At 47.4% G+C, this 20,667-nt stretch overlaps 1 protein-coding gene across 1 annotated transcript in view; it reads right to left on the reverse strand.

Moving 5' to 3' along the window:
* DNAH9 (dynein axonemal heavy chain 9) overlaps positions 1-20,667 on the reverse strand; it is a 190,824-nt gene that overhangs the window by 137,865 nt on the left and 32,292 nt on the right. The window contains exons 20-32 of the mRNA XM_042883918.1: positions 19,713-20,583; positions 17,788-17,918; positions 16,553-16,679; positions 13,667-13,819; positions 12,595-12,720; positions 11,736-11,975; positions 11,161-11,321; positions 9,637-9,793; positions 8,755-8,859; positions 6,132-6,289; positions 4,689-4,827; positions 3,656-3,943; positions 2,229-2,439 (exon numbers count right to left, since the gene is read on the reverse strand). Coding sequence (XP_042739852.1) covers positions 2,229-2,439; positions 3,656-3,943; positions 4,689-4,827; positions 6,132-6,289; positions 8,755-8,859; positions 9,637-9,793; positions 11,161-11,321; positions 11,736-11,975; positions 12,595-12,720; positions 13,667-13,819; positions 16,553-16,679; positions 17,788-17,918; positions 19,713-20,583 — 2,867 coding nt within the window. The remainder of the gene's footprint in view (positions 1-2,228; positions 2,440-3,655; positions 3,944-4,688; positions 4,828-6,131; positions 6,290-8,754; positions 8,860-9,636; positions 9,794-11,160; positions 11,322-11,735; positions 11,976-12,594; positions 12,721-13,666; positions 13,820-16,552; positions 16,680-17,787; positions 17,919-19,712; positions 20,584-20,667) is intronic.

The raw sequence follows: 20,667 nt of genomic DNA on the forward strand, positions 1-20,667 counted from the left end.
GGAAGATGACATGAATATCCTGATGAACAAATGTGCCACCTGCTCTATTTTCTCTAGCATCTTGCTAAAAATTATCATAATTAATGCTTTCATCTTAAGCATTCAGAGCACCGTGCACCTGTACATGTTTTAAGTAATAAATACTTCTGTATCACAATATGTGTCTAGTCTGCTTTGAAGGAATCATTATGTTATCAGTCAGCATCACTTGAAGATGACTGCAGACCTACACACAAGCTTCATTCCCACTGAGAATAAGGGGTATGAAAAGCAAAAAGGAGATGCTGAGAGGCAAAAGAAAGCATGAGTTACACAATGAAGGGAAAACCATTTGAATCTGCCTTGGAATTTCTTACGTTTCTTTTTTTTTTTTTGTGGCTCAAAATATTTCAGGGAAATCAAGATGCATTAAACACTGGGTCATGGCTTTAGTGAGATTGAGGGGAGAACAAGCAGGGGATGACATTGAATGACAGAACAAAATGTCAGTAAAATCAAGGAGACAGAGAGGATGCAGTGTCTCGAGGGGAGTAAATAATGAATGTTAAGAAGAGCAAGGAGGCTGGGAACAGAGCAGCAGTACTGCAGAGCAAACGGAAACTCCACGAAACCACAGCTCTGTTCCACACATGGAAACACCGAGGGAGATGCTGGTCTCCATGAAGAAACATCAGGCAAACATGAAAGAAAAACAAAGCGTCTCTCCTGATGAATTGTTAACAAACACACTTCTTTCCTCCAAGAGAAGCTATTTCTTTGTGACCCACGCCAGGAATGGACAGTGGCATTACATGACTGAAAATTAAGCCTGCACACAGCAAATGCAGAAGAGTTCACCTGATTTGGGTATCTCATTCTGAGATTAAGTCACAAAGGGGGACTCCACTGGCTCTGCCTCTAAGCAGCCCCTCACATGTTGAACACGTGCCACGCAAACTGCCCCTGAATCTGCTCCAAGATCATTAGTATCCAAAATATCGACTGTCTCAAAGCATCAATGCTCTCCTCATATGCTCTGTGACAGCAGCAGAGAGAAAAGTGCCTCTCTCCTAACCCTGTGCATCCACACCACAGAGCTGTCAAGAGGCTTAAAAGAGGAGCTTGATTTTATAAAGCACACTTTTAGGGCTCCCTCGTGGGACCTTCCACCATCTAACAGGTACAGCCTTTTCAGCTCTCAATAATGAACAGTGATGAGATGACAGCATCACCTCCTGTTGGACTGTGGGAAAAATCTCCTTGCTGCTATTTGGCCAAAAGAAACAGAACTTTCAGGAATGGCCAACACAAAAAGTGTTTGCCTTTAAATCTCAGGGCAGAATCACCTATGCTCCCTTGAAATGTTGCAGGCCAGGCAAGAAAGAGTGCATGCCTTTACCACATCCTGTGCTGCTACTCCATGCCACCTGCAGCCCTCCATCTGCTGCTGCAGCCTCCTGCACAGCTCTGCCTGCGTCCCGCACTTCCCTCCCTCACTTTCCATTTAGGGTCCCTAATTACAATTAAATGAAATGAGCCCTGACATTGGAGCAAAGCGGGGCATCGGGAGGGGTCCGTGGCAGGGAGAGGTGGGTGACAGTTTGTCTCCTTATCTTTGATGAGATTCTGGCTGAGAATGATTGATGGCAATGCCTTTCTCCCAGACCAGCTGCAAACGTAAATCAAAACTGCATTCCTGCATTAAACAACCAAGATTTGCCTGTGACCTTTCAGCCAGTTTTAAGCACATGGCTTATTTTCCTTGGGAGTGATGACGACTGACAGTCTGGCAAGTCCTGGTGTACTGCAGAGATCAGGGAGCAACTTGGTGGAAAATACTGTGGTGGAAAAGCATCACTTCCAGGGCTGGCGTATGTGTTCTACCAGCAGTAAAAACTCAGGGCTGGCACATGCTGAGGGGCCTCAGCACTCATCTCTTTTGTCACTGGCCCAGCTCACTCCAGCTTATCTGTCCCATTTAGGAACTGGTAACTGCTGGTCTTAAGGGACGTGACACTCTCAGGGCAATAGCATAAAGCAGGCTCATGTTACACTTCCCATCTGACAACCAAATAGCTGAAACATCCTACAAATCCTTTCAACCACAAACTCTCACATGGGTGCGAGCAGCAGACAAACGCCAGGCTTTGCAACCTGCACACAAGGAGTCCTCCTACATTGCTCAAGAAGTTCATAAAAAAAATTAAAACCCTTCTTTATCCACCCATTCAGGGAGAAAATACACATACCGTCCTTCCATTCTCTTGTCGCTGGGTTTATGATGCCAAAAAGCTCATCGTTGGTGACTGCTTTGGGGTTGAGGTCTGTCCAGACAGGCCGTCGCTTCATTATCTGGTAAGTCCTGTTCAGAGACCTCATTACCTGCGACTTGCCCGTGCCTGCATTTCCCACCACAAAGACAGAGTGCCGTACTGTCAGCAGCTCCTCCAGCTGCACCACCTGAAAAAAGCATGCCCAAATTTCAGACAACGATGCCATACTGAAGTTCAGACTTACAAAGCAGCTTCTGCTGAGCCTTTTCTTTAGAAGGATGTGACCAAGATACGCAAATGGGGTTGGCTCAAGTTTGATCTCGCCACTCTGATCGTGATGGTTGAGAACCTCAGACTGCAAATAAATCACCAGCACCATTTTGCCTGACCAATGGTGGCCTCCTATGATTGAGTGATAGCATCAGTAGACAAAGAAGAGCAACTGATATCATCTACCTGGACTTCTGCAAGGCCTTATCTATGATGCCACACCACATTCTTATCTGTAAATTGGAGGAGAGACACAGATTGGAACGATTTGAACTATTCAGTGGGTAAGAAATTGGTTGGATGGTCACAGCCAGAGGGTTGTGGTCAGCAGGTCTGTCTAAGTGTAGGTTGGTGATGAGTAATGTCTCCCAGGAGCCAGTCTTGGGACTGATGCTCTTCAGCACAAGAAATATGTGGAGCTGTTGTAGCGTGCCCAGAGGAGAGATACAAAGATCACCAGAGGGCTCCAATCATCTCTTATGAAGAAAGATTGAGGGAGCTGGGTTTGTTCAGCCTGGAGAACAGAAGACACCAGGCAGTGGTCCTCCAGTACTTAAAGTAAGCTTGTAAACAGGACAGAGAATGACTTTCTACACAGTCGAATAGTGATAGGACAAGAGGGAACGGCTTTGAATGACAGAGGAGAGATTTCGGTCAGTCATCAGGAAGAAATTCTTTACTCAGAGGATGGTGAGGCCCCAGCACTGCTGCCCAGAGAGCTGTGGGTGCCCCATCCCTGGAGGTGCCCAAGGACATGGACGGGCCCTGGGCAGCCTGAGGGGCAGCCTGCACACAGCATAGGGATGGGACTACAAGATCCTCAAGGTTCCTTACAGCCCATGCCCTTCCATGATTTTGTGATTTATACCTTATAGCTGTTGGCTGACAAAGCTCTGCTCTCCAGGGATCATGCTTTCATCAAGCAACAAGGTTTGGCCCCTTGTAAACTCAGGGACTAAGTCAGTGCTGGCTTTCTGCACAACTGTGTCAGAACCAGCATAGCAAACTGTCTCCTCCACCAAGGTCAGATCGAAAGGGGAATTCTGCACAGAGCCACCTCTGCAAAGGCAAAAATGGTTGAGGAAAACCACAATTTGATGGCGATGTAGGCACAGCTGATTATTTGGCCTTACTTTGAGCACAAAGTTGTCCTCAGCCTGCAGCCGGAGGTCCAACACAGCCTGCCTCACAAACGACTCAAAATTCAAGTCACGCTTCCGAGGCACATCCAGTGCAGGGAAGAGGTCCCCAATCAGCCCCATAAACACGGGCAAGTCATCAGTCACTATCTTGGGGATGTTGAAGTCACGAAGAGAACGCATCAGAACCTGGTCTTCAGGCCGCCCTGGGTCATCTCTCTTGAGGGAACCAGCAACAACCAGCACTGACTTGATGGCACGCAAGCCCCAGTCATAGTGATCCTGTGCAGGAGAAAAAGGAAGGATGAATTTATGTTTAGACACCACACTGCCATGATGCCATGAAGGGGGAAGAACTAGTAGCTCTGAACAGCCACACAAGCCAACAATAGAAATATGTCCAAATCTGATATTTGCATTGTGCCCAGAAGCCTCCTCCAGACTGAGCTACCTGATTTCTTTCCTGGATGAGATTCTTTTCAGGGACAGCATTAAAGAGTCAGATAATTCAACTGCTTCTACTACCGTGGGGACTCAACGCTGGCAGCAGAACAGCAATAGAACTTGCACTAAACAAGACCTAAGCAATTTGTTCCACCAAAATAATGAAACAAGCTAAAGCAAGTCCAGCCTAGCCTGGATCTGCACAAGTTAATAAAGCGAAAGTCATGTTAGTACATTATGAGGCCCCAAACACCCAGGTTTCTGCATTACAAGGTTACCATGTGCAGCATGTTGGCATGTTACAGCTCAGAAGCAGCACTGAGCTGTAAGGGCAAAAACTGGAAAAGGATCACAAAGAGGTATGAGAGGAGCTCTCAAGCCAAGGAGTAACTTCTTATGTTCTTACTTTGTCCACAGCCTTTAGACAGCCCAAGACCCCCTTCAGCCTCCAGCACAATTGCAGTCACTAAAGAACAGCTGGGAAGCTTCAGTCATGGAGTTGCAGTGGCAAAGCATTGTGTTCTGAGCAACTTTTGGGATCCAGGTGCTCCTCTGCTCCGTGCAGCCATGGAAACGGGCTCACCTGCTTGGACAAGAGCTCCTTGCACAGCTGGTACAGAGTAATGAACTTCCTGGCTAACGCACGGGCCTCGATGAACCCCTCAGCCACCAGCATGATTTCACAGATCAGCTCAAAGTCTGGCACAACCATCGCGCATGGCCTAGGAGGACGGGAGGGAGGAGAGCAGAACCTTTGACTACAGGTCTTATAAAGAGGAGACAGGCACAGTTTGCTGCCTACATATTAGTATGGTTTGGGCTTGAATTCAGAGGATGTAATAAAACAAAAAGCCTACGCTACCAGCTGTTCTGATCACAGCAGGCTGTAGGTGATCTTTAACCCAAATCATTCTATGATTCTGTACTGCAGCTTATGCCACCCCAAAGACACAGAAGCTCCCTCTCCAGCTCTTCCTGAGTTTATATGAGCTCTGTCCTGAGCTGAAACAGGAGGCTGTGTTGAAGCTCACCTGAAAACATTTGTGTCAGCGCTGATGGGGAAAAAAAAAAAAAGAAAAAAAAAAAAAAAAGAAAAATCAGTCTTCAGAAGAAAATATCATTGTTGAAATCTCCTTTCTACAATGGTTTGTTTCCAGGCAATAGTGTTATCCTGAGGGGTAGGAGAGCAGATGCTGAACCTGCTGAATCAGCAATAGTGAATACTGCGTGATGCTCAGAAAAGGATAACACCAGTGGCTTGGTGCAGGAACCTGCAGACAGACTCAGATTTGGGCCTCTCCCCCATCTTCTGCAAAGTCTTAGCACTGTGCTGAAAAGAGGATGGGCCCCTCCCACTGCAGGCAGTGCTGGTGTGGGAGCAGAGGGGAAGGGAGCTGAGGGTGGGAGCCCTGTGTGTGCCCATTAACCCCACGTCCAGGTGATGTGCCAGAGGAAAAATGGCCATCCAGGCTCACAGACGTGTGATAATGAAACAAGTGGGATAACGAGTCCCAGAGCAGAGCAGACAGAGGCTGCGGCTATCTATCTGAGACAACTGTTCCACAGGAAAGTGAGAGGGAAGGAGATCACAGAATCATAGAATAGCTTGTGTTGGAAGGGGCCCCAAGGACCATCAAGTTCCAACCCCTCCATCCTGCCCTATCCAGCTGAAGGACCAGGGCTGTACTTTTTACAATATTCAGCTACTGAGAAATGAGCCAAAAGGCAGCAACAGCCTGTGTTTGCTGAGAACGAGGAGTCGATCTGCAGCTGTAAAAGGGCAGTGGATTTGCAATGCTATCTTCCAGAATTACTCCTGTGAGACAGGTCATGCACTGACTTCACCAACACAAAGCACACAGCTCATTTTCCATGCCTCTATACTCCTAGTACTGGCTTCTTGTGCAAGGCAGAAATCTGTGATTCTCCAATGCATTTTCTCCAAGAAAACAAAGTCAAGCTTAGACATCCCAAAAGACAACTCCTGTCAGCCCTACACAGGCCACAAAACCTGGCCTGGACTCACCTGAAGAGAGCTTTTAAGTTCTCAGGTAGCTCAGTTCGCCCAGCATAACCAGGGTTCATGGTGATGAAAATTCCCACTGAAGGTACCAAGCTGATCTCTTCTCCAAGAAAACTGAAGGATTTCTTCTTCTCCCGTATTGCATCCTGCACACTCTTCACCTAGGAGCCAAGGCAAAACGTTGGAATGGCATTCAGTACAAAGAAATACATTAGATGACGATGCCACACTCCTTACCCCTGGCCCCATGACAGACAGAGCTTACCACTGGTTGGGTTTTATTGTTGCTGTTTCACTTTTTTAATCAACCATATAAATATCTATATAGCATTTGGAGTACATCTGTGTGCCAGCATCAATTTCCCATCACAGCTAAGGTCTGACAAAGCAGAGAACAGAGCTGAAGAGACTGGGAAACAGGCAAAGGAGCTGAGAAGAGTTGCACTATTTCTCATAAGAGCAATGGGTGAGGAGCAGGAAACGGCCCCAGAACTTATCACTTGTTAAGTTTCTGGGATATCAGATGCTTAATTTAAACCAAAATTACCAGGCAGAAGCTGCAAGGCCTCCCCTGCCACCTTCACTTACTAATATTACATTTGCCTGATTGCAGTGCTGTCCTTCCCATTCCTTGGGTTCCAAAGAACCGAGTTTATTAAAGACCCATCATCTCTTCACCAACACAACTTAAGCAGGGGAGAAATCTATTTTCACCACTCTAACCTCACCGCTGTTTGCCATCTTAAAGAGAAGCAATTAAACGAATATTTTCCTGTAAGGAACCGTATCGACGTTAGCTGCATGACTAAGGCAGCCAATTAAACATCGCCATGGTTACACCCCTAATAGCAGCCAGCAATGGAATGACAGCTGTGCTGCCTTCCTCAGACGCGGCTCTCCAGCCAGGAGCAGAGAATCATTAGCAGTTGAGTCATATCTGGGCTTCTTTTGTTCAGCTTCCCTTTTATTTTAAGATCCTCAAAGACTTTTTTCAATGACAACTTTCAATTAGAATCTGATGGAAGAGAAAATGAGGGAAAGGCACATAAACGCCTCTACTCGCCTGGGGCTTCTTTGGGATGCCACGTAAGGAACCAATTACAGCTTAGAGGGAGATGAGAAGAGTGAGGAGTCCATGGAGGGGTTCAGAACATCTTTGACTGAAACATCTACAAGAGTACAGAACTTTCTGGGCTCTAGACACTTCTTCCTACAAAACTGAGCCCAAAAGAGAACATATCAAGAACTCTGTACCTCCATCAAACACCAGGATCCTAAAACCCTGCATTCAACTGACACTTGGGTGCAGAAGAAGTTGAACCCTTCAGCTTCCCAGTTTTCCACAGTGAAGTTCCCCAAGGATCAACATTTTCAGTGCTGCTTAAGTCAGAACTGCTTCATCCATCCCAGTGCAGCTGGGCACCCACCACCCAAATGCTTGGGGTAGTTGGATGCTGGGGGCTCCCCATCCCACCTTGCCTCAGGGATGTCCCTGGTGCTTTCAGAGGGCACCAATGTGACTGAGCTCGAGGTAATTCCAAATTAATTCCAGATTCCCCCACTGGCCGTTAAAAGGAGGGGATGTGCCAGATTACATATAAACACAAGAGAACAGGGCTCCATAGCACGATGGGGAGAGGGCTCTCATTACCAGCCCCTCTCCCAGGGCTGCTGATGTGCATTGCATGGAACTCACTAATCATAGCATTGTTTGAGTAGGAAAAAACCCTTAAAGATTGCAATGAACAGGGACACCCACAGCTCCATCAGGCTGTTCAGAGCCTGCTCCAGCCTGACCTTCATTGTCTCTACAGATAAACCAACAAAAAGATGAGAAATCATCCTACAGGGAAAAGAGTTACACACAGCCAGGCACAGCTCAAACAGCCCTCTCTAGGCTTTGATTCCACACTGTGTATCCTAGGCAAGCACACCAACCAAGGCTGCAGGTGGGCAGAAGTTCCAGTGACACCAAGCTGCACCACGGGGCTGCAGGCTTTCCTCCCAGGAACTGCACCCACCCTGCTGGGAACAGCCCTCTTTACAGATACTGAGATTAACTCCACATGAAAACCAAAAGAAGGGAAAGATGACTTGGGGTTGGTGACAGGCAGGTGTTAGGAAAATATATCTTGGACATATTTCTATTCTTCACACATGATACAAAAGCTGTGCCTGACTGGAGGCAATAAATAACCACCAGAAAGCCCAGCAGGCCATGATCAGCCCCAGACATCCTCCTCTCTTCCCTGAACAGCAGACTGAGTAGCCATAATACACTTCTTCCCTATAAAATGATGGGCTGCAATGATCTCACAGCACGTTAATGATGAAGTGTATTCCTCAGGACGGAGCACAGAACCACAGCATGCACTGATCTGGAGAAAGGTATTGCCTCCACACTAATGCTGTAATTGCAGGAAGAAAAAGAAGTGACAGAAATACTTGCAGCATAACTGCCACACGTTGTCAGTGCTGTGATTTGCGTGTGATAACCCTGGGATATCATTCCTCAGCCACGATGCTGAGGAACCAGCAACATGCACCTCCCATGTTTACTGCTGCTCTATGAGTGCAGCACAACTCTGCCCTGTCTGTGTGTATTTATGAGTGTTTCTCCGCTTACCTGCACAGCCACCACAGAAAGGACCTCGACTGAGATCCTGTTAAACTCATCAAAACAGCCCCAGGCTCCCGTCTGGGAAAGGCCTTTGTAAATATTCCCACAAGACTGAAAGAAATAAAAATAAAACAGAACGACAAAATTACAACAGTGACATTAAGAACGGAATCAACCCCAAAAAGAAAACGAAAAAAAAAAAGGATGCTTATTTTCATTCCCAGTCTGTTTATTTTTTAGCAACTCACAGTCTATTGTGGGTATTTAGAAGAGTGCGTGGAAACAGCAGGCACAACTCAATTATAATATTTATAGCTCCACACAGTTTGCCACTTGATTTGCTAATTGCACTTTCTTGATCTATCTGTGCACTCGTTTGATTTAAAGGTCACCTGTGCTGAATTACTTATGGCTCTGCTTCCTGGGAGAGCCCATATGCTGAATAAAATATGATCTAAGGCTACCAAATCATTGTACCGTGCCAGAGTGGCAGGGAGCAAAGCTCAACCTGATGATTCAACCTTCTGCAGTGATGGAAGGTTCAGCAGGCTTCACCTTTATTTGGCAGAGAACCCTGAAAAAAGCAGGGCAGGTGGCAGCCCTGCCATCAGCCCATGAGCACGGTGGGGAGAAAGGAACAGGGCTGAAGCATTAACACAGATTTTTCAAGCATTTCACATGAAAAACTAATTCCAGAAGGAAAGGTGTCATGAGGCAGAGAGAGGGATTTGGCTCTCTGCTTCTCAAAGAGCCACATGCGAGTCTTAGAAAAGGGAAGAGGATGGCATGGAGTACAGTAGAAAGGAGCAGAGCGAGGTGGTGGATGGCAGTGATCCCAGAGGGACCAGCTGAGGTTTCAGCAGGCAGTGAGGTGCAGCACTGCAGTACCTTGTAGTCCATCTGCTCGGAGCAGTTAAACACGTACACCATGATGCCCAGGGCTCGCCCCAAATCTTTCGTAGTCTCCGTCTTGCCGGTGCCTGCAGGGCCCGCAGGTGCTCCGCTCATGGTCAGATGCAGTGACTGGGTCAGGGTGATGTAACATCTTGCACGGCAAAAGAAAAAGGGAAAACGAGAAGAGACTGAGACCTGGTCCAATAGGTCACTGTTGGGACGCAGAGCAAAGGGACTGAAGCAACGCGCTCTGGTGAGCCTTCGTTCTGCAAAGCAGTAGCTGAGCACAGTGCACGTGGAAGCTGAATATCCTCTGCATCAATTATCACCTCTGCCTGGTTGTGTACAGTTCCATCAGGGTCTGCTGATGGGCCTTCAGATTTAAGCTTGATTTGAAAGCCCATACTGCCTACTGATACTGAGAACATCCCAGGTAACGTGGGAAAAAGCTGGCTTTTCTGAGAGACCTTCCTCTTGCCACCCAGTACCCTCCAACTGAAAGTGTCCCATTGCCCACCACTGCCAGAAACTTGCTTAGGTGGCTTAGGAATCATCCTACTCAGCGCTACCCCAAAGCTCCTCTCTCATGCTGATGACAGACATATGCTAGATGCCCACACACCTCCCTGTAGAAGCCACGGAGTTGTAGTCAATATGGTTAACAAAACACGATGACCTAAAGGGAGCCTAAAACAGGAGGGGAATCAACTCTTAGAAAGGGTAGATAACTGCAGGACATGGGAAATGGTTTTAAGTTAAAGAAGGGAAGATTTTGGTTGGATGTCAGGGGGAAGTTCTTTACTATGAGAGTGGTGAAGTGCTGAACAGCTGCCCAGAGAGGCTGTGGATGCCCTATTCCTAGAGGTGTTCAAGGCCAGGTTGGACAGGGCTCTGAGCAGCCTGGTCTGGTATTAAATAGGGAGGTTGGTGGCCCTGCGTGTGGCAGGGGGTTGGAGATTCGTGATCCATGAGGTCCCTTCCAACCCTGGCCATTCTGTGATTCTGTAATGATAATACATGGCGTCTTGGCTCAGCTGACTAACATGGTTGAGCCACCTGAGATGCCAAGTAGAGAGTGAAGATGCAACACAGGGTCCACAGAAGACTTGAATGTTTCTGAACTGGCAGCCGGAAGCCAGCTGGGACACTGCAGAGCATCTCAAGTCCCTCCAAGCATCCTCATAGAGACAACTGAACCACGTAGTAGGGGTCTACTTCAAGACAGGATGAAAGTTTTCTAAAATTATCGTCTGCATGGGACTGTGGACAACCCATGCAAAGGCAAACACACAGGTGAACATATTAATCTGTGAGCTAAACCCCAGCCTGGGATCTGAGGCACAGATACCCCAGTGGGTACCACTGCTGGGTTAGAGATAGAGCTCTGCCACAAGAATGCTGAGACGTGGAGAAAGAACAAGGGGGATGTGGGTGTCAAAACCAAACCCATCCATGTCTGGCAGCTGTGTCTGACTGCACGGCACAACCCAGCTGTGATGGTGGCTCCCGGGGACCTACCTGTCTGTCAGTGGAGTGATCACAAGCCGAGGGGTATTGCCAAGATACTCATAGGAGTAGAGGAACTGGGCATCACAGATGTTGGCGAAGCAGTGCCGCTCCTCATCTGACCACCTGTGTCGGAGCTGCGACAGCCAAACAAAAGCCTGTGCATTGTCCACCTGCAATGCACCCACATGCACTGTCAGAGTGCTGTGCTGAACCCACAGCAGCTCAGCACCGCGCAGCCGCTCCGCAGGAGGGATGGGGGAGAACTGGAAAGGTGAAGGCGTGGGAACTCATGGGTTCACATTATGACAGTTCAGTAGCTAAGCAGAAGCAGGTAAAACAAATTAAGGAATTAACACACTGCTTCCCTGGGGCAGGAAAATGTCATCACTCCCAATGTCCTCTCCTTCTTCCTTCTCTACCCCAGCTTTCATTGCTCAGCATGACACCATGCTCCTCGCAGCAAACTCTGCAGAGGTCAAAATCAGTCTTGTTTCTCCCTCCAAGGCAGCAAGCTGAATGGCATGTGGCTGACTCTCCCTCCTCCAATGCCCAGCCCAGGACTTTGCTGAGCTGCAAACACAAACCTTCTGTGCTATCATCTTTGCCACCACATCCCGTGCGTGCACATCAATGGTGCATATTGTCATGATTTTCTGCCTGTCACCCTTGGAGAGCTGCCCAATTAGCATGGTGACGAGGGTGTTCAGCTGGGTCACTTGCTTCTTGTGGTATTCCTTCATGGCGTTCTCGTAGCCTTCTTCCAGTCTGGCGAAGGCAATCCCAACCTCAGTCGTCCACCAAATCTGTGTGCAGGACAGAGCCACCTAGGGAAAGGAGCTGGCTCAGTACCAGGGAAAACAGCAGAACTTAGAGAGCATGTGATCCATGAGAGATCAAAGATAAAGGATCCGTGACATGAAATTAAATACAGCAGTCACAGCACACAGGACAACGGGGACCTGCTCAGCAGTGTTCATTTAAAAACATGTCAGTGATAAAGACATATTTAACAACTACTTATTAGTAAGTGAGCATTTTTCATGTGCCAGACACAGCAATGGAGGCAGAGTTGGAGACCTTGAAGCTGTCAGAGGGCTCTTTCCTCTCATTAGCCCTCACCATCCATCTTCATCTCTCTCATTCTCTGGGCAGACAAACCTGTCTTTGACACAGCACTGCCCAAGCCCATGAGCACTGTAAACCAACCAAGAGAATATTTTCCCTGCAGCCCCAGCCAGACCACAGGGCTCAGCCTGGAGATTCTGTAGAAGAATGGTAGGATGAAGGACAACTCATCCCCCATCACTACTGGGCAGCACAGCAGAAGGCTCTCAGTCAGCGAGATGCTGTTACTGTAAGAAGGAAAGAGCAGGACTGAAAAAGGCCAAGAGCTGCCTCTTCATGCACCAGAACAAGCAGAGATGAATGAACAACAGCAGATACCTGAGCAGGGTAGTCAAAGAGCCACTGTTCCCTTGGCTTCTCCTCATATGCCGTTACAGCTTCTGTCATCTCATCTCTGACTGTAGCCCTCATGCTGTTCAGTACGTGATTCAGCCAGACCTCAACCTGGACAGATTAAATCACAGTAACACATCAGCTCTTCCTAAGCACTTTTGGCTTAAGTGAAGATACAGAATGGCACAAGAATCTCAACTCTCTAAACAAGCCTCAGCCTCTTTCGGACTCAGTGGATTTAGATGATTCTGGTACTGGACAACTTGCATGGGTAGACATCAACAGGCAAGATCTTTCTTGAACTCAAGCTATGGGAGAAACCAAAACAAACTCCATGGATGAGTAATTTGGAGCAGTATGTTCCTCCTCCAGGCCACAAGAAGGATCACAGATAGGACTCATGTGCAATCTACCAGCAGCAGGCAAGAAGTGCTGCCAAACTTGGGAACAAGATTCCTCCTGAAATTCATATTCCACAAAATCCTCAATGAGAGGAGAGCACAAATGCAGCATGCCCCATCACCACGCAGTTTGGTGGCTGATACATACTTCAGCTTCTTGTAAGAGTTGATACAGAAAGGTACAGCTGTGGGGACAGACTAGCTGAGCAGTAGCTCAGTAATTCGTCCTGTGAAGGAACGAAGATGAGAAAATAGGAAAAAAACCCTTGTCTTCCAAAAGATGCCCATGCAGAGGTAGCATGGAAGGGCTTATTCTATTTCCAATGCACAGCTCCTCCCTTACGAGGATATTCTTAACAAGATGTAAGACTAACATTCAAAATATCTTAAATAAATAAATGAATAAATGAAACCCCAATTAGCTGATAAAAGGCCCTTTGTTCCCTCTGTGGACTCCAATGCCAATGCATCAATTCCGTGAGCATGTAACCACAGTGGGACCAAGGGCCACTAAGTATGAAGCTGCTAAATCACACAAGCACCTCTTCCAACCTTTCTCTCATTAAGGGAGAGTAGTGGAGTTCTACAGAAGCCCAAATATGGTGTGGGAGAGCAGCCCCCCAGACCATTCTGATGGATGAGGTCCTCCCTCTCACCTGCCCACTGCAGTCACACGGCTCACTGAAGCTGACGTACTCCTCCTCCTTGCTGTACATCCCCAGGCCAATCTTGGTTGGCTTTTGCTCAGAGTCCAGCTGGAATCTCATCTTGGCCAGGTTGTCAAAGAGTTTGGAAAGATGACGTTGCACCTGCAGGCGGAATTGTATAAAGTGATTGAGACAGGGCAAGCAGAGCAGCCATCACCATACACAACTCACAGCAACAGCCATGTTCATAAGGAAGCTCTTGAATGTCTCAGTGCGACCACAGCTTTTCATGTATTGCCAGGATCACAAGCTTGCTGCTGTCCCTTCCAATACTTCCAGCTATTTCTATTCAATTCACAAAGCAGACATGCCTTAGTAAAGCACATTTTTCCATTGAGAAATTTCCTACATTGGGTAACAGCACAGAAAGCAAACATTCAAACATTACATCACCTCCTAGGCCCACTTTCCCTACCACGTAAAGATGAAAGGTCTCCAGCCACTGCTCTGCTTCATCCTATTCATCCCTCCACGCTGGGGAGTTTTATTCGCTGTGAATCTCCCTGCTTTCTCATTATTAGAAGGCAATTCTGGGCCAATGAAGTCACGAGATCTCCTCCATCATGAGACCTTTATTTCTGATGAAGATCCATGCTAAACAGCTTAGCAGCCCAGCCCTTCTACAAAACCACCCTGACCAAAAGAGCTCTTCTAGAATGAAAGCGATCAACTCCTGCCTTGTTCACAGCTGTATGAGACTGAAAAGCCAATGTGGAGGTGTCAGATTTTCTGCTGCAGGCTCTCAACATCAGCGCTTTCCCGATGGAAGCCAAGCAGGTCACCAGATCTTCTTCCAGATCACTTCCTTTCAGTCGTGCACCAGATCACTGCCACCACCAGAGGCAGCTGTCTCCCAGGACTGATGTTCCCCCAAGGGTCGGCTCACAAAGCAGTCCCAGAGCAGAGCCGCCTCTCTCAAAGACAGCCAGGGATGGGCAGATGGTCGGAGGCAGCCTCCTAAGTGATGAGGCTGAGAACAGCCTGAGATGCATGGTGTGCTGATGCTTTCAGAGAAAGACAACAGACTTGTCTGTTTAAACCTGACTCACAAAGGACAACCACGCTTGCTCTCACAAACTGCAGCTGACATTCCTCAGTAGCCACCTTATGCATGTCCAAGTAGGGCCAGACTTTGGAAAATGCTGAACACTTTCAAGAAGAAATTGGCACTCTGCATCTGCCCAGATTAAAATCTCTCCTTTCAAACATTAAGTAAAACCATAGAAAGTTTTTCTTACATCTAGAAGTTTCTGTTCACTCATCTCCACATCCCACACCTTGGCCTGCTCACAAGGCTTCCAATAACCATTGCTATAGTTTTGCCACAGGAGCCCTGGGCACACCTGAATCCACCCAAGTTCAATACCCAGCTCAAGAGGATAACAGCACTGTGCATTTAATCCTCCTTTAGGGATGATCAGATTTTGAAAATACAGTGGAAAACCAGAGAGTATATTAACATATGATCCTACTTGACATTTACTTTGCTTTCACAAATAGATTCAACTAACAGAAAACACGCAGAATTCCTTCATACTCCACAGAGCATTTTGACACAGTATCTTCTCTTTCCAACCTTATTTTTTCCTCTCTATTTTATGCATCAATCAACTGGGCATTTGTAATGCTCCGAGGGCTGAAATCAGCCAGCAGCAGAGGCAGGTACAAGCAGTGGTAAAGGTTAGCAATAAATAACAACACTGTCAAATGCACGTACAGACCTGCTCCACGCGTGCATCCACATTCCTAATTAGATGGAAAGCTTGAAGGTGAGGTTATCCACTACTGAAAGCTGGAACAAAGAGTTTATTCCTTATCCAACAACTCTTCATTTGCTGCAAAATTCTATCAGTATGATAAGCCAAGCTTGGAACAAATTATGCCCCTCAAGCATTGCCAGCCAGAACACAGCACTGTGCAGCCCAGAATAGCCCCATTTCCTGACATGCTCCCATATCACTAAACAACCCTAGCACTGCTTTGCTCCTTATGAAACTTCCTTTCTCTCAGTGGGCAGAATTTGGTGGAAGAGTTCGTGCTCATTTGGGGAGTGCAGGAAAGCATACATGGAGGTCATTTCCTAAAATAGGAAACTAGAAGTTCCCTCACTACAAGTAAACAGGGGGAATTGTGTATTTCAAGGGACTTCCCCACACTTAGCATTCCAAAACTCAGACTGAACAGAGAAAACATCCTTGGTTAGAAAGCCCAGGACCTGGGGCAGAAGGTTGGACACCCAGCCTGCATGCTGAGATGTGCAGGGATGGAGAGAACCAGGAGATCTACCTGCCTGCCTTGGCCATGGCCACTGTCTGGTCACCAGCTGTCTTGCCTTTCAGTTTGGCACAAGGGCACACCAAGAGCTATGGTTCTGGAAAGAAGTGGCTGAATAACAAACGACTCCTCTGTCTCAGAAGGGACATCTCCTTTCACATCCAAATGCTCTGTCTGCAGCTCTTCCAGCAGCAGGAGGCACCTGAGCCTGGGGATCCCAGGTCAGGAACAAGTTCTAGCTGAATCTTCAAGAATGATATTTCCCTCCCTACAGCTCACTCACCACCAGTGGTTTGGCACCATCAACACGCAGACAAACTCTGCTTTGAGAAATGTTTTCAGAACCATCTGCAAACCTCACCAGAGTTACATCTGACAACAGTGTGCACCGACTTTCAGAGATGACAGATGAAGTTGGCTTGTGTAGGAATTATTATTTAACCAAGTAAAGGGGGGTTAGAAAAAGCACTCAAAGGAAGGATAAGCTACCAGAGAGTCCCAGGACATGCTGTGATATCACTGACAGCTGGAAATGCAAAGGTGACACAGAGCGATGCTTACCAGCTGTGGGTTGGTGCCATTGGAAAGAATATCCAACAAATCTGCAGAAGAAATGAAGTAAAATCTGGGAAAGGCCAACCTCTTCCTGTCCAAATATTCAGCCAAAGCCTTCTCACACAGCGACAGCCTGGAGAAACAAAGCAAATAAACACCCAGGACAAAAGAATATCCCCTCATGTTCCATGCTGCAGCTGGGCAGATTCCTCCTTGCCATAGGAAAATGTCAGGCATGAGCTGAGCCTACGGCGTGGTCCTTTACAGCCTTCACTGAATAGGGTAGCATGGCATGTAGTAACTCACAGGTCTCCCTGTGTCCCCAAGGGCCAAACAGCCCAGGAGCCTCATAAAAAAGCAAAAACAGAAGTGGAAGAAGCTAGAAAGCATTTGCAGTCTGACTTGCTGCTTTAAAAAAGTTCATAATTTTCACAGGTGATTTCACACTGGGATGAAAGTTTCTATAACTGCTTTTATTTTAACAAGCTGTATTTTAAAGTCTTATTCAAACCTAGTCAGCTCTTTGTGTTTGTGAAGCCTGAAGGGAAATTTGTTTGCTCCAATCTAAAATAAATCTTTCAGTGTTTACACGCTAAACTGCTGCTGAGCTTACAAACTTCATAAATAACATGCAGCTAGTCCTCTGTGAGCAACACTGGCTTTACCTAATATGTATATTTAAAAAACCACCTTATTTTAAGAGGATAGTTATTACTGAAAAAAAGCTATCGTATTAAGCTTTCAGTGTGTTCCAGGCAGACAAACTCATACGTTAAGTGAGAAGTGCATCCATCTCAGGACAGTAAGGTTCTTCCCAGGCAGCCTAGATCTTCCATATGCCAAGGGTATATATGCAGAGATAATATTGTAAATTAAAGAACATGAGCTCAGCTCTGCTGCAGATATTCCTGCCTGGACTGCTAAACAGACCTTTAAGACCTTGTATTTAGGGTGGTAGTAAGGCCACGTGCTCCTCAAACCTGCTGAATGCCTACTTTTGAACATGTGCAAATCGATAGGCAGGATGAGAATTTGCACATACACAAAGCCAGGCTCCACTTTGGGGGCTTCAAGGTGATGGATCACAAATAAAAGGACTCAAGAAAGATCAGACGTGCTGCTACTTGTGAATGCAAACAAGCCTGCAGTCTTAAAAAGAACTCCTCAGAGCACAGGTTAAGCTAACTTATTACAGCTGAGCCCAGCCTCTGCCAAAATCCAGGGACCAAAGTTCCACCTACCTACTCTGAATGTTCTCCAGTTGTTGGGAAAGGCCTGGTTTATTGGTGGCTTCAACTACATTTGGGGTTTCCCGAGCTCCATAGGCCAGTTCCTTAAAATCAACATCAATGCCTTCAAAGCGTTTGGAGTCCTAAAAAGCAACAGAGAACATATTCATGGTAAAGCACTAATTCTGTGATGGAAGGCCCCATCCTTCAGGCACCATATTTGTGTTGAGGGAAGAGATTCCCCACTGAGAGCCTCGTGCCAAGAGCAGAAAGGGACACCTCCACCATATCAGAAGGGCTCTTCCACCCAAATGCCCAAAACAGGCACTCAGCTTCTGACTGCTCCCAGAGAAGCCATGGATAAAGTGACCCATGCAGAAGTCAGTGCCTAGGATCCACCACTTTCATGGGGTTGAATTGCTCTTTGAATGTCTCCTCATACCTACTCTCCTTTGTTCAGGTGGTATAACAAACCTCTCTGGCCACGGCAGCAGCAGACATTTCCACACAGGGGAAAGGACACTGACTCCATGCACTCTTCCCTTCCTGGTACAGCATCAGAGTATCAGTGCCCACCTCCAAAATGGGGACATGGCTCCTGCAAGCAGAGCCTCTCCCTGCTTCAAATGGGGCATGGAAACCCCTTGTGGCAGCAGAGGGACACACTGACAGATATGCTCTGTGCCTAGTGAGGATCCTCAATTTTTAGAACAGTGAAGAATAAATAAAGCCATGTTCAGGATATTCCCGCTCCTCCCCTTCCTCCCAAGTTAGGCCACAAAAGCACTCAAAGCTCTCCTGGCAGCATCTCCATGCTACCCTGCACTCAGTGCTGGCAGTCCTGCCCCAGGGCTGAGCCCTCCTCACAAGGCACAAGGAGGCTCCAGTACATCCCATGCCCTGCTGGCACAGTGCTCCTCAGCCCTGGGTGCATCCTGAGGAGGTTCGTCCTCCAGAAACACTGAGTTTCTGGTCTGTGCCACCTGCCAGGTGGGTACTGAGCTGCAGACAGCTGCCCAGCAGGATGCAGATCACAGCACGAAGCGATTTCACACATGCCATCAAAGAGCTGCCAGATATTAACAGCATGCTGGCACACGGTACAGCCTTCACGGCTCTGGTCCTTAGGACCTGTCTATACTGCCCAGTAAGAAAAGCTGTGGGAGTTAGCAGTCCATACAGAGCAGGACAAGGGGACAGCACCAGTGTGGTGCATCACCAGGACAACACTCGGCTGTGCACACCCACCTTAGGTGACAGACCATGGCTCCGCACACAGGACCTGACACCATGTGTGGATGGGGACAGTGGGGACATTGCCAACTCCAGCCCATGCAAAGGAAGATCCCTCAGCATAGATGCAAGCGGTCCAGAGGGGCCAAGAACCAGATTGGAGCATTTTCAAAGTAATGAATAGAACTTGGTGCAAGGCTGGAAGGTGGGCTACTACAGGCACCCCAAGGTCACCAATGACAAGTGTGCTCCAGCTGCTGAAGCAAGTGAACATCTGCTCTCACTCTGCAGCAGCACTGAAGGCATGGAAGCAGATGCTGCCAGAGCTGCTTGGCTCAGGTCTGTTTGGAGGTCTTGCAGCATTTCCATTATTACCTTGGTCCTCGATCCTCCAAATAAGCAGGGAACCCACCTGCAGCACTGAATGAGACTAGCAGCCTTGCACTCAGTCTCCAGTACCTCTGTATTTGCTCCATTACAGTGAAAACTAGCTTCTCAGCTCAGGCATAATCTACAATACAAAACCATCCCTGGGCAGGGCGAGGGAAACTACTGCATCACTACCAGAGTCTCTGCCAAAAGAGAGGCAGCTGGAGAGAAGTCCCACTCTGGGGAACATGGCATTATAGACAATCCCATTTCAGATCATGGAGGATCTTCTTCAACCCTTTCCCAACAGAAAGAGAAAACTTGGGCTTTCTTACTTCTGGAAGCTGCGTCCGTATATCTTCTGAGCCTATGAATATGCTCTCCAGGTGACACCACGTACGCTGCACTTCAAACCAGAGAGAAATGACAGAGTCCACAGTGGACAGTTTCCTCTGCCACGCAGATACTTCCTCCAAGAAAAAAGCAATGCATTTGGATGTCATTAAGTTCTGCAGCTGCACCTGGTTGTCTTCCAGAGTTTCAATGAGTTCTTCGTCCGACTTCAGCAACGGGATGTTTGTCCGTGGGTGAGGCTCGTACTGAAACTCCATGTTGCTCCAGGTCAGTTTTAATTCCTTCAGGACCTTCTCCATGCTCATTTCTCTCACTGCTTTGTCCACAATTCCACGAACCTCATCCTCGTAGTTATGCAGGCAGAGCTTCAGAAGATCAGCCAGCGTGGTGTCAGAGTCCATCACAAACTTCACACCCGTCACCTGCATCAGTTGACCCCAATGTCTTTCTCTAATAGCAGGATTTTGAAGTTCTGCCACAGCTTTCAGGGCCGTCAGCATGTTCTTCACTCTGCTGTCCAGCCCTGTGAAAGCACCCCATGCCCTCATCTCTTTATCCAAATTTCGAATCTCTCTTGCAAACTTTTTGCACTCGAGATCCATGTTTTCCACATTAATATCCACCCATTTGGTGGTCTGCCAGTCCTCGAGGCTGCTGTTCACAACCGAGATCACATCCCAGAGCTCTTTGAGAAGACACATCTCCTTTCTGCACTGCTTCAGTTGTTTATAATCTGGCACCATGACTTCAAACAGAGCAGCTGATTCATAAATCGAGGTCATGGCTGACTCCATTTGTTTAATCTCAATGTTCTTTGCATCCAGCAGCTGATAAGGCTTTTCAGCATCAAACCTAGAAAGAAACGTAGTGTAACAACTTCTGAAGAAAACATTAAACAAACGGTGCCTCCAAGAGACAGAGCAGAAATTAAACATC

This window comes from Lagopus leucura, unplaced genomic scaffold, assembly GCF_019238085.1.
Source record: "Lagopus leucura isolate 7727_CA_CO unplaced genomic scaffold, USGS_WTPT01 Super-Scaffold_100040, whole genome shotgun sequence".
Taxonomy (NCBI): domain Eukaryota; kingdom Metazoa; phylum Chordata; class Aves; order Galliformes; family Phasianidae; genus Lagopus; species Lagopus leucura.